General features: G+C 48.9%; 4 protein-coding genes across 4 annotated transcripts; 1 reads left to right on the plus strand and 3 right to left on the minus strand.

Annotated features, from left to right (window-relative positions):
- On the minus strand, positions 1–888 carry EV420DRAFT_1649118 (uncharacterized protein; the record flags this gene model as incomplete). Its single annotated transcript, XM_060478260.1, has 5 exons — positions 1–168; positions 215–362; positions 422–577; positions 714–779; positions 836–888. The coding sequence occupies 5 exons, from the start codon at positions 886–888 to the stop codon at positions 1–3; spliced, it is 591 nt and encodes a 196-aa protein (XP_060324780.1).
- Positions 889–4783: 3895 nt separating this feature from the next.
- On the minus strand, positions 4784–6657 carry EV420DRAFT_1768516 (uncharacterized protein; the record flags this gene model as incomplete). Its single annotated transcript, XM_060480972.1, has 5 exons — positions 4784–5488; positions 5539–5679; positions 5745–5999; positions 6050–6409; positions 6469–6657. The coding sequence occupies 5 exons, from the start codon at positions 6655–6657 to the stop codon at positions 4784–4786; spliced, it is 1650 nt and encodes a 549-aa protein (XP_060324781.1).
- Positions 6658–7803: 1146 nt separating this feature from the next.
- EV420DRAFT_1649120 (uncharacterized protein) lies at positions 7804–8959 on the plus strand (the record flags this gene model as incomplete). Its single annotated transcript, XM_060478261.1, has 2 exons — positions 7804–8108; positions 8533–8959. The coding sequence occupies 2 exons, from the start codon at positions 7804–7806 to the stop codon at positions 8957–8959; spliced, it is 732 nt and encodes a 243-aa protein (XP_060324782.1).
- A 9739-nt stretch (positions 8960–18698) lies between these two features.
- EV420DRAFT_1277887 (uncharacterized protein) lies at positions 18699–19118 on the minus strand (the record flags this gene model as incomplete). Its single annotated transcript, XM_060468051.1, has 1 exon — positions 18699–19118. A coding segment is annotated over one exon (420 nt), but the record flags the coding sequence as incomplete, so codon positions are not given.
- Between the last annotated feature and the right edge of the window lie 34 nt (positions 19119–19152).

The raw sequence follows: 19152 nt of genomic DNA on the forward strand, positions 1-19152 counted from the left end.
TCACGTCAACATCATGATCTCTTCCTCCTCCTCCATTTCCATCCTATTAAACCTTTTTGCCGTGGTCTGTATGTCGTCTTCCTCATCTTCAAAACTTATCTTCCTCTTCATTTTCACCACCGACTGTGACGGTGTATTAGCCATGTTCCTTCTTTCCGCATTCGCCTTCTGTGACTTTTTCAGCGACGTTTGACATACACGTTGAAGTGCTCACTGATGAATGGTCTGAGTTTGCGAGCGCTATGGCTCTCAATATCAATTTGGTCTTTGCGACACCGTCGTTGGTCTTCATGAACACCATAGAGCACTGGGCTTCCATGATATCACCTATTCTGAGCATTTGGGGCTTCACCGTCACGTATCTGCATTCACAAGGTATGGTTGGCTCCGTTCTGAGCACATATGTGTTGATCTCGCTTACCTTTTCTTGCCTGCTTCGTCTATCAGACCCCTGAAGTATCCCACCTCATTGTCCTCAGTGTGCACCCATTTTTGTTGTGCTATCTTGGCTAGGATTCCCATCGAGTTGACGTCAGGCGAAAAGGGTATGTCCTCCTCATTTGAGTTGTTCCAAGGTCTGAAGTATCAGTTCGACAGCTCCACCACGTCCAGATCCTTTACCTTCGTCGGCTTCCATTCTTCCATCTTGCCCTCCTTGAACTCTCTCTCCCATCATTTGCAGACTCTTTATAGCAGATATGGCCTTGTCATACCCCTTGCTCCCGAGACCTATGAGTTGTACCGTTTGGCTTAGGAACCTCACTTTCTCTTTTTGCATCCTGACTATGACTTTCGTGAGTATACTACATTCATTTGGACCATATTGTCCACTCACCTTGTTTCCTTTGTGACAGGTGGTAGATCCATCGTGTATATTGCACCGGTCATCGTGAATACCACTTCTTCTATCACACCCTCTCCTGCAGTCTTTCAGATGATCCTTCACGCATTGATGCTCGCCGATTTGATAACGCTGTGTTCCTAGTATGCCTCTTCAGTACGATTCTACCTTGCCGTAATTGATTCTTACCTTCATAACCCGTGACAGGTGCAGTTTGTCTTTTGCCGTCCTCTCGTTTATGAGTGCTTCGATCGTGTCTCCTGTGCATGCCTACGTTAGTCATTTTCTCCAATCTGTTTCGATTGTTACTTACTTGCTTCGTCTCTGTCATAGAATCAATCCATCCTTTCACAACAAACAGGTTGTGGATTTGGTACCCGTTTGCCACTATATTTATTTTCCTTCTATTACTTATCGCCCCATTTTTTTTTTTTTTTTTTTGAATCTGATTAGTACGATATGTATCGTGATCCTACACGCTAGCGTATGGTGGGATTATGCTACTTGTCTATGTCTCGCCCTTTTCCTGGTTCTGCGTATCTAAGCGTCTTAACAAACAAGCTTCTCTGAGCTCAGTGCGAATTGCTTCATGACCGCCTTCCCATTTGCCTCAGCTATGGGGTGATAAGGTGGTGGTTCTATCGCCTTCTCTTCTTGTCATGCTCCTGATGGTTCCACTTCCTTGGCCGCTTTAGTCTGCTGTGTTTTCGTCTTCTACATCAACATCTGGGAAGGTTCCGAATGTGGATATCGCCCCATTTTCTACCGATGTCTGCCTCTGTCACGATGTTTGTGTCTGATGGCACCGATGGTTGTCTTCCGGCTTGACTCTCATCAGGTTTTCGTTTCTTTTGTCCATCGTATCTCCTGTCATACCTCATGTTAATCTCCTACAGTGCTATCTGATCCTTGGTTTTACCTGCTTCCCTTGACTCTATGCATATGTTGTGACATCCTTTTTCGTGTTTTTGTTGTCTCTATTACCATGCTGGGTTGCCCATGCGCTCATCCGTGTGCTTCAATTTGTTCGTTTCATGTATGTCATTATTAATTTGCTGTGTTATGTACGTTCTTTTCATTATATTTTTTTGCTTCTTTTGATTCTATGACAATCAGCATATTCTCCATGTGTGTTGCGCAGTTCCCTTCGATTCTTTTGGACATCTCGTTCGCTTGTCATCGTGGTATTTACCCCCAGGGGTGAAGGCTCAATTGACCTTCATGCCTTGATGGCTTTTTTTTGTTGATGCGTTCCATTGCCCTTCTCCCTCGACTCTCGTGATCCTCACTGGTGCAACCTTCCGTCCGCGCATATCCCGATCCCACGTCCATAGTCGATGGAAATGCATGTTATCAACTAGTGGGTATTGTATATTTCGGAAACAGTCATTTTACAGCCAGGTATGTTGATCCCGACCGTGTTGTATGGTTCAATGATGGTATGATTCAATGGAGACATGCAACACGAGAAGGTGGAATCGACATCATTGATATGCGCCTTGATCCAAACAGCAAAACTCCGGATATATTCACATACAAACGATGCACCGGGTAAGGTGATTGATCTATCTGACAAACATAGGACTCGGAATTGCCACACGTATGGGATGGCCCTCACTTGCTAGTACTAATCTGTCACGATGCAGTGCGTATAGGCTGTTCCCGACATTGCCAAAGATCATAGTTACCGGTGGCTGATCTAGCATGCTGTTCCTTGATTATGGAGCAAAAGCCATACTGATTCATGTCTGTGAACAGCCGGAAAGAGCTCATTGGCAGAAGTCATCTCCGGACTACGTTTACGTCTTGCATTCCCCCGCTACATTCTCTCATTATCATCTAGATCAATGTCCCTCATGACAGTGGGACTTGTACCAGGTGAAAGCTTCTCAAAACTTGCTATACTAGTTCGGTGCTCAGCCCTTGATACCGACAAGATTTGTTTCCTTTATTCTTGCTACTTGTCAAAATCGAGGATGGCGGGAGAATTGCTAGTACCTAGTATGGTCATGATGGTCACGGTCAGAGACGTGTTGCTGCGAATTGATCGGCGACCTGCTTGATTTGGTACTTCCATCATCAATGTCAGCTACAGCAGCAATCGTCCATTTCTTGTGACGTTATCGAGGGTCTTTCAAAGCTGGCACCGATTAAGTATCTGTTCTTTTCTTGAGGATGATAAACGTTCATTTTTGCGGTTGGCATTCGACATTTCGGAAAAATGATGCAAAACACCAGGCTATAGAGAAAGAATACCCTGAAGAGTGATATAAGTGAGCTCCCAGAATGGATTCTCTTTCATGGATCTCGGATTGTGTATTGACAATGTCCAAGATTTTCTTAGACTCAAGGGTGGCGAGCATGCTGTGAGCCACCATTGCGCCATTTTCTCGGCATTTGCTCTCAGGCTTTATCCTACAGTCGGCTTCCTACTTGTGAAGTGTTCGTAAATTCCCTATCTGTGGACTTTCAGATGCTGCCTGGGATAGCATGCATTAAGCATGTATAAAGGCGAAGAAGATACCACATTAGTGGATATGCTAGCTTGTGTGCGTGCTCGCCGTCTCTCCAATGCCTGGTTCTAACGGCTGTTTCAGAAACTAGAATGACGTCCTTCTATCTGCTTACTATGATATCGCAATTGATAAACATCAATTCTATTCAAGGTTGCTCATCCCGGATTAAGTATCGATAACTTGCAGCGATGCGGAGTAAACGCTGTCATGGGTGCGGTATAACCGGGGACCTTTGTACGTCCTTTTTGAATGGCTCAAACACAACAACTGATTCTTCCCCTTGCCAGCCAGCCAGAGTCCCACCCCATTGCGAGAGAAGAAAAGCTATCAACATCATGTATCTGACCGCCACAGCCTAGGTCAATACATGTACAACGACGAGTGACAATAGGCCCATTTCTCACACACCATACATTCTCGGACTGAACATCTGTCTATAGACACCTGACTCATATACTACACCCTTCGATTCAGAATCCCATGAAATCTGTCTAGAATCGTCGAGATATTATTAATAACTGTGATGGGTATCTATGAACGGTCACTGGCACATATTGTGGGCTGGAACTGAAGGTATACTCAGCTACATGAGAAAGGTGTGCGTTTCGGGATTATTCTGCTTGTGACTGTTTGACCAATCCGATGCCTGTCCAGTCAGAGGCTTTTTCAGCACCTAACAGCCAATATTCCGCAAAGGGCGTGCAATCCGGATATGGCAGACTTGTTCAAATGACATACCTCGATGAGATATGTACGGCAGACCTCGGCAAGTGATTTTGTCAACAAATCGTCAATGTATTAAGCATTCATTATTTCCCCAATTCAAAGGCGATGAAGCCAATGTGGTCTCGATCCTTTCGTGTGTCGGAAATGTCCGAAACAGGTTATGGTGACGTATAAGGTACCGTAATGCTGTAATGCCACAGTGGGGTTGATACAGCCCGATAAGAAACAAGTTCCAGAATATACGAAACTGTATAAGGATTGCCATCTGATCTTATCGGCCACGATAAGATTAGTAATAAGGAAGCAACCTACCAGACCAAAGATAAGAGCCGGCTGATTATAAGGTCATGATAACGTTCCCAATAATCCAGTAAGTGAAATCAGCGTTGGAAAAATAGTAGTACCATTCTAGTCCTCTTTCTAAGCTTACAATGCTAATGCGGTTACTAACAGGTTAAGTAATCAATTGGAGCTACTAGTGAGAAAAGTTACAAGATGAGGGATCAAACCAGCGACCTTAAGAATAATACATAAGTTCATGATATTAGTACAGTTAAGCTATATTGCTATATTTCTTTATGCAACCCCAGTTTACATGACATGCTTGTGACAGGAATAAGCAACTTCATGCGCCTAACTTCCTTACCACTCCACAAGTGCGAGGCATTGAAAAAAAATTGTATTCATGTAAAGAAATATGCTACCCATATACATCGTCATTTTCTAGATCTCCTGCTTCCTCCTGGACCTGTGACACCTGCCACTGAGTATCAGCCCATGTACCTCGACGAGTGGGCCTTGTGTCATGCTGAGGCTGATTGGTTTGTGTCTGAGTTGTTCCACGGCCACGGCCACAGCTGCCCGCCTTCCCACGAGACTTAGCACCACGCCCACGGCCTTTTGCTTGAGTAACATCAGTTTCTGTACTGACTGTCAAATCAGTATCTCCGGGATTTGGAACAACATGGCCTCGTTGACTACGCCGAATTTCCGGTACCTCCTGTTCCTTGTTGGAAGGTGCTTCAAGCTGAAAATTAACCATTTTGACACCTTGAATGAGTTCTTGGACCTCTGGATCGGCAGTGACAGTCATCACAGCATCAGGAGGTGCATCATTAGCCATGGGAGTGTCTGATTCGGCATCTGATACATCAGCAAATGCTTCCTGAAGCTCGATGAACTCATTGTCATCATCACATGATGTTCCACGCTGGTTTGTACCTAGTCTCGAGGGCTTCTCATCGAAGAGAAACCTATTATATGCTGTGATGGTTTGCTTCATGTGAGATGTCGAAATCGCCTCAATGATCGTTCTCTTGTATTGGTAGTAGTCAGAAGCATAGTTGATGCCTGAGCGACCACCATGCTTATCAAAGTGTTCATCACCAGAGAGGACAAAATGAGCCTGATAGTCGCGTTAATACTGTAATTGAGATCAACTAAAAATAGACTTACAACAGTGGCAGCATATGCCATAGTCCCTGGCGAAGTTTCAGTTAATTTCCAGAGAAAAGTGTTGGTTTGCTTGCTCTTGACAGCTTTTTTCGTGGACTTCTGTTTGAGACTGGCGCCACCATAAAATATAACAAAGAGAATCTGAAATATAATATTAGTATGAGTGATATAAATTTAAATCCGAGAGAAGGGGACAATGACTGTACCTTCATCAGTGTGGTGCTTCGAAAGATAGAGCGTGGGTCACCTTTCACCCCATCTTCCCAAAGAATGGGAGGCAGTGATGAGTAGGTCTTATTTGATGGCCTATACCCGAGGAGGTCAAGGCAATGAGGATCCGTCAAAGGATCAAAATTGGTATTACTGGCGGATGGAACCAACATGCCGAATATAGTGTGGAAGGCATCGTTTTTCACGTGATTGAGGAAAGTGGATCGGCCATCAGAGGCGGATTTCAGGAACTTGAAATGAATCTCAGCAGCAATGCAGTGAAACTAAAATGAGAACATACAAGTTTCTTCGCCGGACCGTAATTCTTAGCAAAGCAGAAGTGAAAATTTTCCTTGAGTGCGGAGTAGATTTCAGCATAGAGTGCATCTTGCTCTGATTCTGCAGACGCATATCGTGCAGCGCTGAGAATGAGGCTGGCATTTGCTGATGGTCTCTCCTCGAAGATTTTGGCGTCTTCTGGCCACAAGTCGATAGTGACAATGCAGTGCTTCCCAAACTGGAGAATAGTTTTTTCTTGCTCAGCCGTTAATCCAGAATCTGAACCTCTACCCTTAGACTTGGTAGAGCTTGCGGCTGACAGTTCGAGGAGCCTCTTTGCATCGATGAGCGCATTGACTTGCAGCTGGGTGTCACAAAGAGTCTGGTTGCAAAGAGACTGTAAGCACTTAAAGGATGGTACTCTGAGAAAATGAATATTACCTTGCTCAGGTCCCAATAGCCTTCAAGGAGACGCACCACATCAAGAATGCCATTTGTGGAGAAATACTCTTGAATTTGTGTGAGATCGAGCACGGCCTGCGGCGGTTGGGAAGGGGCTGCATCTGAGGCAGACTCTGTGGGAGTTCCTTGCCTAGGAGTGACATCGTGTTGTTGTGGTTCAGTGGACATGGAGGACAATGAGAATGTATTACAAGTACTGGTGATTGAAGACTCACCTTTTAAACAGAGAACCATGGGAAGCCCTGTGAGTGTGAAGTGTCCATTAAAGAGCGTAGTAGCATCTTCTGCAGGTAAACATACTGTTACATGATTCAAATGTGAGTCAAAAATGCAGTAAATAGACCTGAAATGCACATGTGGGTTTCATGAGGCCCGACAACAGCTTGCGGAAATGAATTTAAGTGGTGGAGTAGGCGGGGCTTCAGCATACTGTATTACAAGGATGTGTAATCACAGAGACGACTTCAACGAGGTTTCAGAGAGGCGGCGATGAGGCAGGACGGTAAGGTACATCGACGAAGGGCCATGGGTTTCAGATACTCTTGAAATACCGTTTATCTGTTACTTTATACGATAAATATCCTGATCCACCCAAATATACATATTTGCTATATGTCTACTTACTACAGAATATTACGATAGCCTATGAGTCGTCGGAGTGAGTGGTTTGAGCTGTGGATGAATCTCAAACACTCATTCCGCTCCCTCGATCGCTGCGGTCCGAGCAACCGAGCAGTGATCGAGTGGCTGTGTTACTTCTTTTCTTCCCTTTAACTACCACCTCGCTGACGACTAACACCCATCCGCCTCCCCAACAGCCTTTTTGTGGGCTTGAAAAGGTATGTTCTCATATGTTTTCTTCTTCTTCTTCTTTTTAGGGTCGATTTATGCACCCGGCAGCCCCAACAGCCACACAGAGTGACCGTTCCACCCTCCCCACCCCCCGCGCATAAGCCCTCTTGCGAGGCAGCACTAGACCTAGCTCCACACGATGGATGAAACAACCACAGCCATCGACAATGACCACGGTGCCCAACAACACCCCTAGTGCTGCAAATATGGCCCACCATCCCCATCCGACTCGGCCAGTTACCCCCACATCAACATCGGGGCCAATCGTGTCCACACACGGATGGACGACCCACCGACGAGTAAAAACGAACCTAGGAATCGAATATCGGCCATCATCTATAAGTAGGAGGGGGGGTATGAACCCAAATGGCATGATGGGAACAACGACGACGACCCGGACGATGGTGGCGACAATGGGAGGGAATGGGAGGGACCGGGAGGGATGTACAATGGTGCAGGGCCATGCTGGAGAGTAGGGGTGGGTTGTGGAGGACGTTCCAGGGCATGTGGGAGCGGGAAAGGGCAGGAGAGATTGAGCAGGATGGAAGGAGGAAAGTCGAGATGCCAACGGCCGACGACGAGGACGACTACTGTGCACCTTGGACCATCGATGGACGACTGGAGTGCGCATTGAACACGCCAAAAATCATAGCTGTACGACGATTACCACCTCCACCGTTGCCTACCGCTCCCCGCCAAACATCGGGCTCTACCACACCACCCTGCCCACCTACCAACTCCAAACTCATGCATCTCCCATTCATTGAGTGGGAGATCATGATTCCGATGTTTTTTTCTCTCCCGACCCTGTCGACACCATCTGCCTGCCCACCATCCCAACACCCGCCCTTTCTGCCTCATATCATGTTACGATTTATTCATTTCTTTCTTTTTCTTTTTCTTTTTCCTTCGTATTACTCAGCCTGATTACTCACATGCGATCATGATGGACGCATTCTCACAGTACTATTTTTAGTTTACCAACGTGTATTTAAGTAGAGCCTCAGCTGGTCTAAACCCCAGCTTCGGCTAAGGTTTAATCTACCTAACATCGAACTCCATTCTTCGTGACTATCTGTCCCATCGACTTTCATCGCCTTTGACTTGCTAGAGTATCTCCTACCGAAGTGCGAGTAGGGATCCTAGTATGATCTAAGTTGATTAGAGTTAGTGGCTAACATTTAGCCGAAGCTCATCTACCGTTGCCCAACATATTTCTGATCCACATCCTCATCGTCGTCGCACTCCTTGTGCTGCGATTCTTAACCAACGATCCTCTGGGTTTGGTCATAATAACCATACTCCGAGTCTTCCTTATCTGCGTATACATCCCATCCCCATTATTTGCAGGACTAGTCCTGTTATTCTGGGTCGGATTTTTATGCCATTTCTAGAAACCACGAACCCTTTCAAACCACTCCTTCAACTCGCAGCCTTGTTAACAGTCTTACTGTTGACACTGACGAGTACCTCCAAGGATAGCGAGATCTTGCTGATGAACGGGACCGATTACGAGACCGACCTCAGCCTCATCATCGCCATTCTTATCGTTCTTACCATCCTCGCAATCTATCAAACCGCATGGTCAGTCGTGATCATTGGGCTACGAGAAGATTAGACCCAATCACGAATGCCCTGGTCTGACTCCATTCCCGCCGTCTTCACGACTTTTATACTCTTTTTCTTGTCCATTATTTTGTACCGACTACACCGCTGTTTTCGACAACAGAGGCGAGTCCGAACCCAGCTTCCATTCCACTACGTTCCCAGCACTCCCGCATACCCCCCGCCGGTAATACACATCCCCGCCGCCTCCCAGCAGACGATAGGAGATGTCGAATCCAACAACTCCGGGGGACCTGGAGGGTCCCTCTACGGATCGTCGCGACACAGCTCGCGATCCTCAGAGTCGAGCACCGACTCCTACAGAAGCGCTACCGACAAGTCAGCTGACTCAGTCGACATCACCAATACCCGGGGCGTACTCCTCGACCGAGGAGACTCGCCCGTACCAGGTCTCTTCAACCAGTCTCCAGTCCAAGGCGAGCCAGATGCCGACTGAGGCAGAGGACAAGGCACCAGGCATCTGGACGAGGGCGAAGAAAGCCCTGACACCGAGTATGAAGGGGACGACCTCACAGAGTGGGAAAGAACACGACTCGACGACCTCTACCCGGATGAGGAGGAAGATGCAACCTATACCAGAGACAAGTACAGTGGAAGGTCAGGAACAAAGTGGACGGATGCCATCTGGAGAAGTGAAAGCAGGAGATACCGAGTCACCCAGGAAGACGACTACGACAGTGATTCCGGAGAGCTTGCCCTTGGGGCCTCCGCTGCAACTACCTCCCGTTCAGATGGAACAGGACCCGTTCTTCCTAACTGGCCGACAGACAGGGGACCCCCGATCGGCTGGCACCCCAGCACCAGCTGGGTCTACGCCGAGCCAGGGGAAGAAGCTCCTATGGCCCGAGAGTCGCCCCCGAGGGGCATCCCTATCCCTGAGCGCTCAGAGGCCTCAACGCCCACTCCCGCCGTCGCCAGGGCTGAACTGATGGATCAGCAGCTCTGGGAGGAGTTCCCAAACTACAGTCCTGAGGAGCTTGGAACAATTGCCGGGGCCGGAGACCTCGCCCCAGTCCCCTTTACTCCGTCGGTCGCGGGTCGAGCATTCGCCGACCCCGTCCCTATCCTCCAGCGTCCGTGGACGCTACTCTATCACATGCTCGTCGAGTCGCTCAACCTCCCTCGAGATGCCCGGGAGTCCCCAGAAGTCGAGGCCCGAATGGACCGAGGAAGAGCGGCAGACCTACGCACTTGACGTGCTGAGATCGCCACCCTCCTCGGGCCCAATGGCTTCTATGACCTCCCCGTCGAACCTGACGCCATCCGTGCTGAGATTGAGAATAGGCAACGAGCCGCCGCCCTTCAATACACAGGATGTGCCGAGCAAGCCAGAACAGATCTCGAGGCCCGCAGAAGAGCCTGGCAGGCCTATGAGTCGGAGATCAGCGACCCCGACTCCGATATTGGGAGGTGGAGGAGAAACCAGGAGATCGAAAGACTCGCCTGAGAGAGGAAGGAGGCCGAGGATGCCAAGTCGGCCGCCAAACAGTTCCCTCGAGGCCGAGGTAATGGGGGCGGTCCGAACGATCCTGGTCGACCGTGCGGCCCCGGTCCCAACAATCTTTAACATTTTACCCTGGCATGGACTATACGAAATTATGATGGAGGACATGGAGAAGGATTCCCAGTGGCTCCTCACCGAGGCAGGAGAAGACTATTTATACGTGAAATCCATGGGGGACGTCTACCTCATGAAGAACATCCTGGAAGTAGAGACGTGGCACAAGGCCGCTGTAGTTTGGAACCGGGTGCATCCCGACACCCAAAAACAAGGTTGCAAACCTTATCGCCGACCTCAACCAATGCCCAATCCGCTCGAAACAGAAGCATTCTGGGCAGGAGCCGGACCCGACGACGACGATATGGATGACCCAGGTGCCGGACCCTCGGACAAGGGAAAGCAGTCCACCGTCCCGCCACTACCGCCGTCTCAACCGCCACGCCGACCAGCCTATCCGGGCGACTACCCTCCGCCCGGGGATAACTATCGACTACAGTCGCTGCCACGACCACCGAACCCTCCGGTACCACCGAGGGCACCTTCGCCACCGGACCCGATACCCCTGTGGACACTAGCGGCGGGAAAGGACAACAACCCCTGGAATGACGTGAAACCCAAGCTGATCACGCAACCTGAGTACTTCACTGGGGAAGCCACGGACATTAACCGCTTCCTCCATCACTGTGAAATGTACTTCCAGGTATTTCCGCTACATTTCACCATGAACGATCAGGGTCAAAATCCCTACCGCATAACGTTCGCGCAAGGGTACCTCCAGGACAAGGCCAAGGAGTGGTGGGGCGACCAATACTATCGCTATCAGGATGATCAAGGGCATTGGAGATTCCCCACGTGGGCCGAATTCTCCAATGACCTCACGATAGAATTCCGAGAAGTAGCGGAGCTCGCAATCTGGAAGGCAGAGTGGAAGAAGATCCGACAATCGGAATTCAAGTCAGCAGTCGAGTTTTTTGCCAAATTCGAACGACTGGCCCACAAGTGCGGAGAGTTCAGCGACGAGAAGCAGATGTTCGAAGCAGTAGAAGCGGCGATTAGGCCGACGGTGCGAAAAACGGTTATGCATGGGGACAACGAGCGCCCCACAACCTATGCACAATGGAAGGCGCGAGTCTTGAGGATCGACGCCAACTACCGATACGACGTGGCCCAAGGCCTCGCCAGTAAGACCTCCCCGAACCAGGGCAGTTCGGGTCGAGGCAGCCAAAACCAGTCAAAGGGAAGCGCTCCTAGTGGCGATAAGAAGGACGCCACAGGAACAACGTATGGAGGAGCCGGGCAGCCGATGGAGATCGACAAGCTCCGGTCCGACAAGCGGTGCTTCAAGTGTGGGAATACCGGTTGGAGCCGAGACCATAAATGCCCGACGGATAAGGCAAAATGGCTCCCCGTCAAACTCCCACCTCACAAGAAAAAGCCCAACGCCGCTCGCCTCCGCCAACTACTCGCTGAAGCCGAAAAGGAAGAATTGGGAGAGGATACGAAAGTCGAGGAGGTAAAGGAAGAAAAGTCGTCAAAAGACGAGCCGGCGTCGAAGTAAGCGATTCGACGGCGTCAGCAAAGGACTTAGTTTCATCTGGTACGCACTCATGTAATTCTAGTCGGACTTATACTACGTATGTAGGTACTCCGTTTGAGCAATATACCACTCTCATCGCCGCGTTACCCGTTGAACAAACTAAGGATAAAGAATCACAAAACGCCAATGGCGTAGGAGGGGATTTCCGCCGTCCTATGCAGTCAGTGATGGACACTGAACCCCTAGGGGCTGGTCCACCTCTGACACCCCCGCCTGACCGAACGGGGAAAGTTCTGGAGCACCCAGCAAGTGCCTCAGGTCAGGACAAGATGGATGCCAGACGTGGTGGTCGTCGCCCCGGCAGGGAGAATCGGCTGACGACTCCGGTGGCAGGGCCTTCCTGTTCAAATGTAGGACAGGTTGTTCCTCCCGCCAGTGGCGGAAAAGCAGCTGAGGCCAGGACTCGAGGGGACCACCTACATTTAGTAGTGGACTCATCCGCAAACGATGCCGACCCCCTCGACGAGCCAATATGTGTGTGTCTGCCTCGAGTTTCCAAGAGTACCGCCGGCGTTAGGAATGAGGTTAAGTACGGGATCACAGTGGAGGTTACAACGCCGCGCACAAGCACCCTTGGCCAGGGCCGAACACAGGGCAGCGAGCCCTCCTCCACCAACTCGTCGGAAGGTGACCAAGTGCCACCGAGGGGCCTTTACGACCGGCCCGGTGACCAACTGCCACCTCGAGGCAAGAACCCCCCTGTTTCCTTGGAAGAAGTCGAAGATGAGGAAGCCCACCTACGGTCCGACATTCCGACTGTCGCACCCAAGGGGAAGTCTCCCGTGACCCCCGAACCATTATCAAAAGTCGAAGGGCAGCGACCCGTCGTGGACACGTATTACGAATCCTTCGGGACGCATTGGACCCGCCAAGCATTACGCCTCACCACTAATGAGTCAGCCGCTTTCGCTACCCTCAACCGATGGGTGCACCCCCGTCGCACGGGAGAAGTAACGGTGGAACTATGGGAGGCGCTCAGGGAACAGCCCGAAACTGCCGTGGAGGCCAGAAGTAAATGGGAGTGGATGGAGGATCTCACGAAGCCCCCCATGTACATACGAGGAAGAAAGGGGCGAAATGTATCGATTACTGTGCAATTGGAGACCCTAGATACCCGAGAAACGCATTCGGTAAAGGCGCTGGTGGACAGCGGAGCCACTGGCAGTTCCATGGACCGCGCCTGGGCCCAGAGTCACGCTCTTAACCTCAAAAAGGCGGCCCGACCCATTCCGGTATACAATGCCGACGGCACCCGAAACAAAGGCGGTGACATCACTGAGTATGCCGAAGTGCGGCTACGTATTGGGGATCACGTGGAACGAATCGAACTAGCCATAGTAGATCTAGGCTCCACTCCCCTCTTTCTTGGACATGACTGGCTCCAAAGGCATAACCTGTTGATTGACTGGGACACTGGGGCCGTCACTCTGGCCCGCTGCACTTGTTGAAAGATCCCTTTCTCTCTCCCTGATATGGACCCCACGTCCCGATGGGAAGAATACGAAGAAGGAGACACTATCCTAGTGATTGACTTTGAGGAGGCGTTTCATGTGCGGGCCATGGGAACTAAGGCCAATGAACTAGCCGCCCAGGCCAACGCCCGAAAGACCACTAAGTCCTTCGAAGAAATAGTGCCCAAGGAGTATAGGGAGTTCGAGGATGTATTCGCCAAGGAAAACTTTGACGAGTTGCCACCATGGAAACCCTGGGACCATGCAATCGAGCTGGTACCCAACGCTAACGCCAACCTAGACTGCAAAGTCTATCCCCTCAACCCAGCCGAACAAGAAGAGTTAGACCGGTTCTTGGACGAGAACCTTTCCACGGGCCAGATTCAAGCCTCAAAATCCCCCATGGCTTCCCCCTTTTTCTTTGTCAAGAAAAAGGACGGGAAGCTCCGTCCCGTTCAGGACTATCATAAACTTAACGAGATGACGATCAAAAATCGTTATCCGTTACCGCTCATCAGGGAGCTCATGGATCGACTGAAGAAGGCCAAGTATTTTACCAAGTTGGACGTATGGTGGGGGTACAACAATGTCAGGATAAAACAGGGAGATGAATGGAAAGCCGCGTTCAGGACCAACCGCGGCCTCTATGAACCCCTGGTGATGTTCTTCGGACTCACGAATTCCCCGGCGACGTTCCAATGGATGATGAATGACATCTTTAAGGAGCTCATAACTGCAGGAGAAGTATCGGTCTATCTCGACGATATACTCATCGCCTCTAAAACTAAGGAGGATCACCGACGCATCGTATGCAAGGTGCTCAAGATACTCCGCGACAACAAGCTATTTCTGAAGGTGGAAAAATGCGAATTCGAAGTCGAAGAGACCGAATATTTGGGCGTCCTCATTAGTGAAGGAAGGATTCATATGGACCCCGTAAAGATCGCAGGCCTCCTTGACTGGCTGATTCCGTCCAAGAAGCAAGAACTGCAGTCGTTTTTGGGTTTCTGCAATTTCTATCGACGGTTCATTCGAGACTATAGCAAGCACGTCAAACCGCTCACTACCTTGACCGGAAAGGTGGAATGGAAGTGGGGAGAAGCCCAACAGAAGGCGTTTGAGAGGCTAAAAGAGCTGTTCCATGAGGATGTGGTACTAACCATCCCGCTCGATGAAGGCAAATTCTGGGTGGAAGCCGACTCCAGTGAAGGGGCGGTCGGGGCCGTACTATCCCAATGGCAGGAGGAGAAATGGCGACCAGTCGCCTTCCTCTCCAAGTCGTTATCCATCACCGAACGCAATTACGAGATCTACGACAAAGAACTTCTGGCAATAATGATCGCGCTAGAGGAGTGGCGCCAGTACCTGATGGGCGCCCAGGAAGACTTTGAAATCTGGACGGACCATTCCAACCTCCAGTACTTCCGAAAGCCTCAGAAGCTTAACCGATGACAGGCTCGATGGGTAACGGAATTGGCAGAGTACCAATTTACCCTTCATCACAAACCCGGAGCCCAGAATCGGAAAGCGGACCTGCTATCAAGAAGGGCGGATCATGACCAGGGCAGGGATGACAATAGGGACGTAACGGTTTTGAAACCCGAACATTTCCGAGCGTTAGTAATGCCCACCGAGGAAGAGCTCCAGGAAAGGATCAAATTGGCCACTCATGATCCCCGCAAGTGGGATCGAGGCATCTCAGACTCCCTTAATCACGAAAAAGGGGTTTCCCGAGATCAAGGGTTACTATGGTACGACGGACGCGTTTATGTGCCTAGGGATAAACAGTTACGGGGTGAGATCATAGCCCTGCAGCACGATCATGTAACCGCGGGACACCCGGGGATAGAAAAGACCAAAGAGCTGGTATTGCGGGATTATTGGTGGCCTCGGATGCGCTCGGAGGTAGAGGCCTACATGAGGGGATGTGAAGTATGTCAGCGAACCAAGGCAGATCGCCGCCCGAAGAGGGCGCCCCTTCACCCTAATACGGTTCCAGACCGCCCATGGACGCATATTTCCGTCGACATGATCACCAAACTCCCGGATTCAAGGGGAAACAATTCCATCCTCATTATCGTTGATCAATTTTCTAAAACCATCATTCCCATCGCCTGCACTGAGGAGCTATCGTCACTAGGTTTCGCTAAGATTCTACGGGATTACGTCTATGTACCATACGGCGTAATGCCAGAGAAGGTTATCTCAGACAGAGGGGCCGTTTTCGTGTCCAAATTCATGAAGGAGTTTTATGCCCTTCTTCAAGTCACCAGAAACCCCTCGACAGCTTATCATCCTCAGACAGACGGACAGACCGAGAGGGTTAACCAAGAAATCGAAAAGTACCTCAAGATGTTTGTCGACTATCGCCAAGACGACTGGAGCGAATGGTTACCACTCGCTGCGTTCACCCACAACAATCGAAAGCACTCTGCCACGGGCTTTTCCCCATACAAAGTCGTCTTTGGACACGACGGGCAAGTTATCAAGGCTACCCAGCGTCGAGATGCGGTGCCAGCTGCCTCCAAATTAGTTCAAGGGATCCAAGAGGTACAGGAAAAGGCTCGGGAATCCCTGGAGCGAGCGGCCGAGTCAATGAAAAGGGCCTACGACAAGCACAAAGGAGAGGCACGAGAATATCAGATCGGGGATAAGGTTTGGCTGGATTCCACCAACCTAAATCTTCCCCGTCCGGCCAAGAAACTGGGAGATAGGTGGGTGGGACCGTTCACCATCCTAGCAAGGAAAGGAGCCTCCGCGTATGAACTGAAACTTCCAGTTCGATGGCGGATTCATAACTGATTTAATGAATCCCTGCTGACCCCATACCAAGCCCCCGAGTTCCCTAATCAGCCACATCCCGAGCGACCACCCCCGGAACTCATTGACGACGAAGAGGAATATGAGATCGAAGAAATCGTAGGAGAGAGGAATCACATCATTGGCCGGGGACGAACCCGTCGTACCATCACCGAGTATTTGGTAAAATGGAAAGGATACCCAATGGAGGAGAACTCATGGGTCAAGCGCTCAGATATGGCCAACGCCGAAGAACTCGTCAACGATTACGAGACGCGCATCCAAAAGATATCCTGGACAGTCAACGAGAAGGGAAAGGCAGTTGGAAGGGACAATAAGATACCCCTGAACCTTCCAGTCTATTATCATGAACCGGACACTCCGTGTGTCACCGACATCGTAACCGTTCCGTCCTCCCAATGTTCGGCTTCGAGACACTCTGAAGAGCTCAACGTTGTGGGGGAAATAGATGGATCGGACGCTGGCCGAAGCGTAGGAGTGATATCCGTCACCTCGTCCAACCAAAAGCTTATAGTCGACATCTCCGAGGCCATGGACCACGCCCTTTTGGAAAAAAACAGAAAGTATATCAACAATCACCCTAGTGAGACAGGTCCCATTGAACCATACCCTTGACGACGTGAAGAACATAAACTCTACGATCCTCGGGTGTGGGATTCCTATTTGAAGAGGCGAAAACTCGAGATCGAAGCTTCGCGCCGGGAAGATCGACCATACAAAAATCCCCCAGTGCTGCTCGATCCTCCATCCGACAATGAAAGTGATGTCAAACTCCTCCAAAAAGTCATGGAGAACTGGGATGATGATGAACGCATCTCCGACGTTGAATTATACGAAACCGATGGGGAGGAGTCTATAAGCTCATTTGGGACGAATGAGTCTTAAGGAGGGGGTAATGTTACGATTTATTCATTTCTTTCTTTTTCTTTTTCTTTTTCCTTCGTATTACTCAGCCTGATTACTCGCATGCGATCATGACAGATGCATTCTCACAGTACTATTTTTAGTTTACCAACGTGTATTTAAGTAGAGCCTCAGCTGGTCTAAACCCCAGCTTCGGCTAAGGTTTAATCTACCTAACATCGAACTCCGTTCTTCGTGACTATCTGTCCCATTGACTTTCATCGCCTTTGACTTGCTAGAGTATCTCCTACCAAAGTGCGAGTAGGGATCCTAGTATGATCTAAGTCGATTAGAGTTAGTGGCTAACATATCGCCCCCCACAGCCCTCCACATGGGGCAACGGCCTCACCACTCCCATTTTCAACAATGGGAAATGCAGTGGTGAAGTCATTTCTGTTCCATTCCCCCCCCCATCATCGTCGAACAGCCGTCGATCCTGCCCTGCCAACTTTTTTGCCCCCCACAAGTGGTATATCACTCTCCATCCCTACGAAATGTCATATTTTGTTGGCAGGGGTACTGATACCACTAACGGCTCGATGCCCAACCCTGCTCTCGACGCCTACACCCTGCTGTGCCCAGCATGGCGAGGGGTATTATTTTTTTTGCCTTTTCTTGTTCCCGTGGGCACATATATAGAGTTTAATTTATTAATACAATAATGGTACTATAGTCTAGTTGGTAGAATGCCTTGTGTGTGTTTGTAACTTTGCTGTTGCTTGTGTTTAATCCTGGTTTGCTGTAATATTTTTATTTCCTTTACGCTAATTTATTCACTAGTAAACAAAGATAATCCGAATCAGATCATACAGTGAACAAGAATTTTTGATACATTAGTCTACAGCTGTATCTGTAATGATAGGGTGCACATCCATGATGTCCTTGACCTAAGGATCTGATATAGAGATGTGCACTGTATCTGTACTACAGTGGGTACATACGGTGAATATGGATATGGGCCCATACCATGGCTACTTTTGATGACCTAAAATATGGCCGTATTCATACAATTAAAATACAGTCATTGGGAAAGTGGCCAGAGATAGTCTAATACAATTGAGGTAAGTACGGATGATCTTAATAAAGCATATAACACTCACATCTTGACTCTAGATATTTGTCATCACTGTAAAACTGTCTGTATATGGACAGCAGTACAGATACAGTACAGATTTGAAGTCAACTGTACCATACCATGAACAAGAGTTTTGATATAGTCTATAGCCATGTTGTCTGTATCCATAATGGTACGATGCACATCCCTAATCTGATATACTAACACTGATAGGACTTTTAAACTGGCCATATGGTACAGTATATGGATAGTTTCATAACCATCTGAGACCATGATTTTATACCTATATATTGTATATTGTACAGTGTGCAGCCCTATCAATTATGATCTCCGATTGGCTGAAACCCGGAATTTATGTCGAAGCTGAGATTCAATTTTTTTGAGTCAGAGAAACATGTCAGTATCAATGATATCCACAATGAAGTAATCCTGGCCATTATTAAGATCTGAGTCTGCATCTTTTACCAGGAGTGCATCATGAACAATAGAATATATAGAAACAAAGGCTGAATGAATTCGTGGGCATGCACGAACTCGATAAAATCCTAAATCTTTATCTCTTTGATGCTTCCAACGTAGATGGCCATCAGTTACAGGAGCATCATAGGGATGAACTAATGCCAATGGATATTTCTGTTCATTAAATTCACACTCAAAGAGTTGAATTAATTCTGCCACATACAACCCATCAGTAGTATTGACAATAACACCATCATAACGTGGATGATTGTAGAACATTGGACTACATCGTAGTAGGTCTGAATTCTGCTTTAGATTTATGTATGACTGATAATTGACAGAAAGAGTTTGATAAGTTGTTATCTATATAATTTCAATC

Source organism: Desarmillaria tabescens (assembly GCF_030435595.1).
Source record: "Desarmillaria tabescens strain CCBAS 213 chromosome Unknown EV420scaffold_57, whole genome shotgun sequence".
NCBI classification, from domain to species: domain Eukaryota; kingdom Fungi; phylum Basidiomycota; class Agaricomycetes; order Agaricales; family Physalacriaceae; genus Desarmillaria; species Desarmillaria tabescens.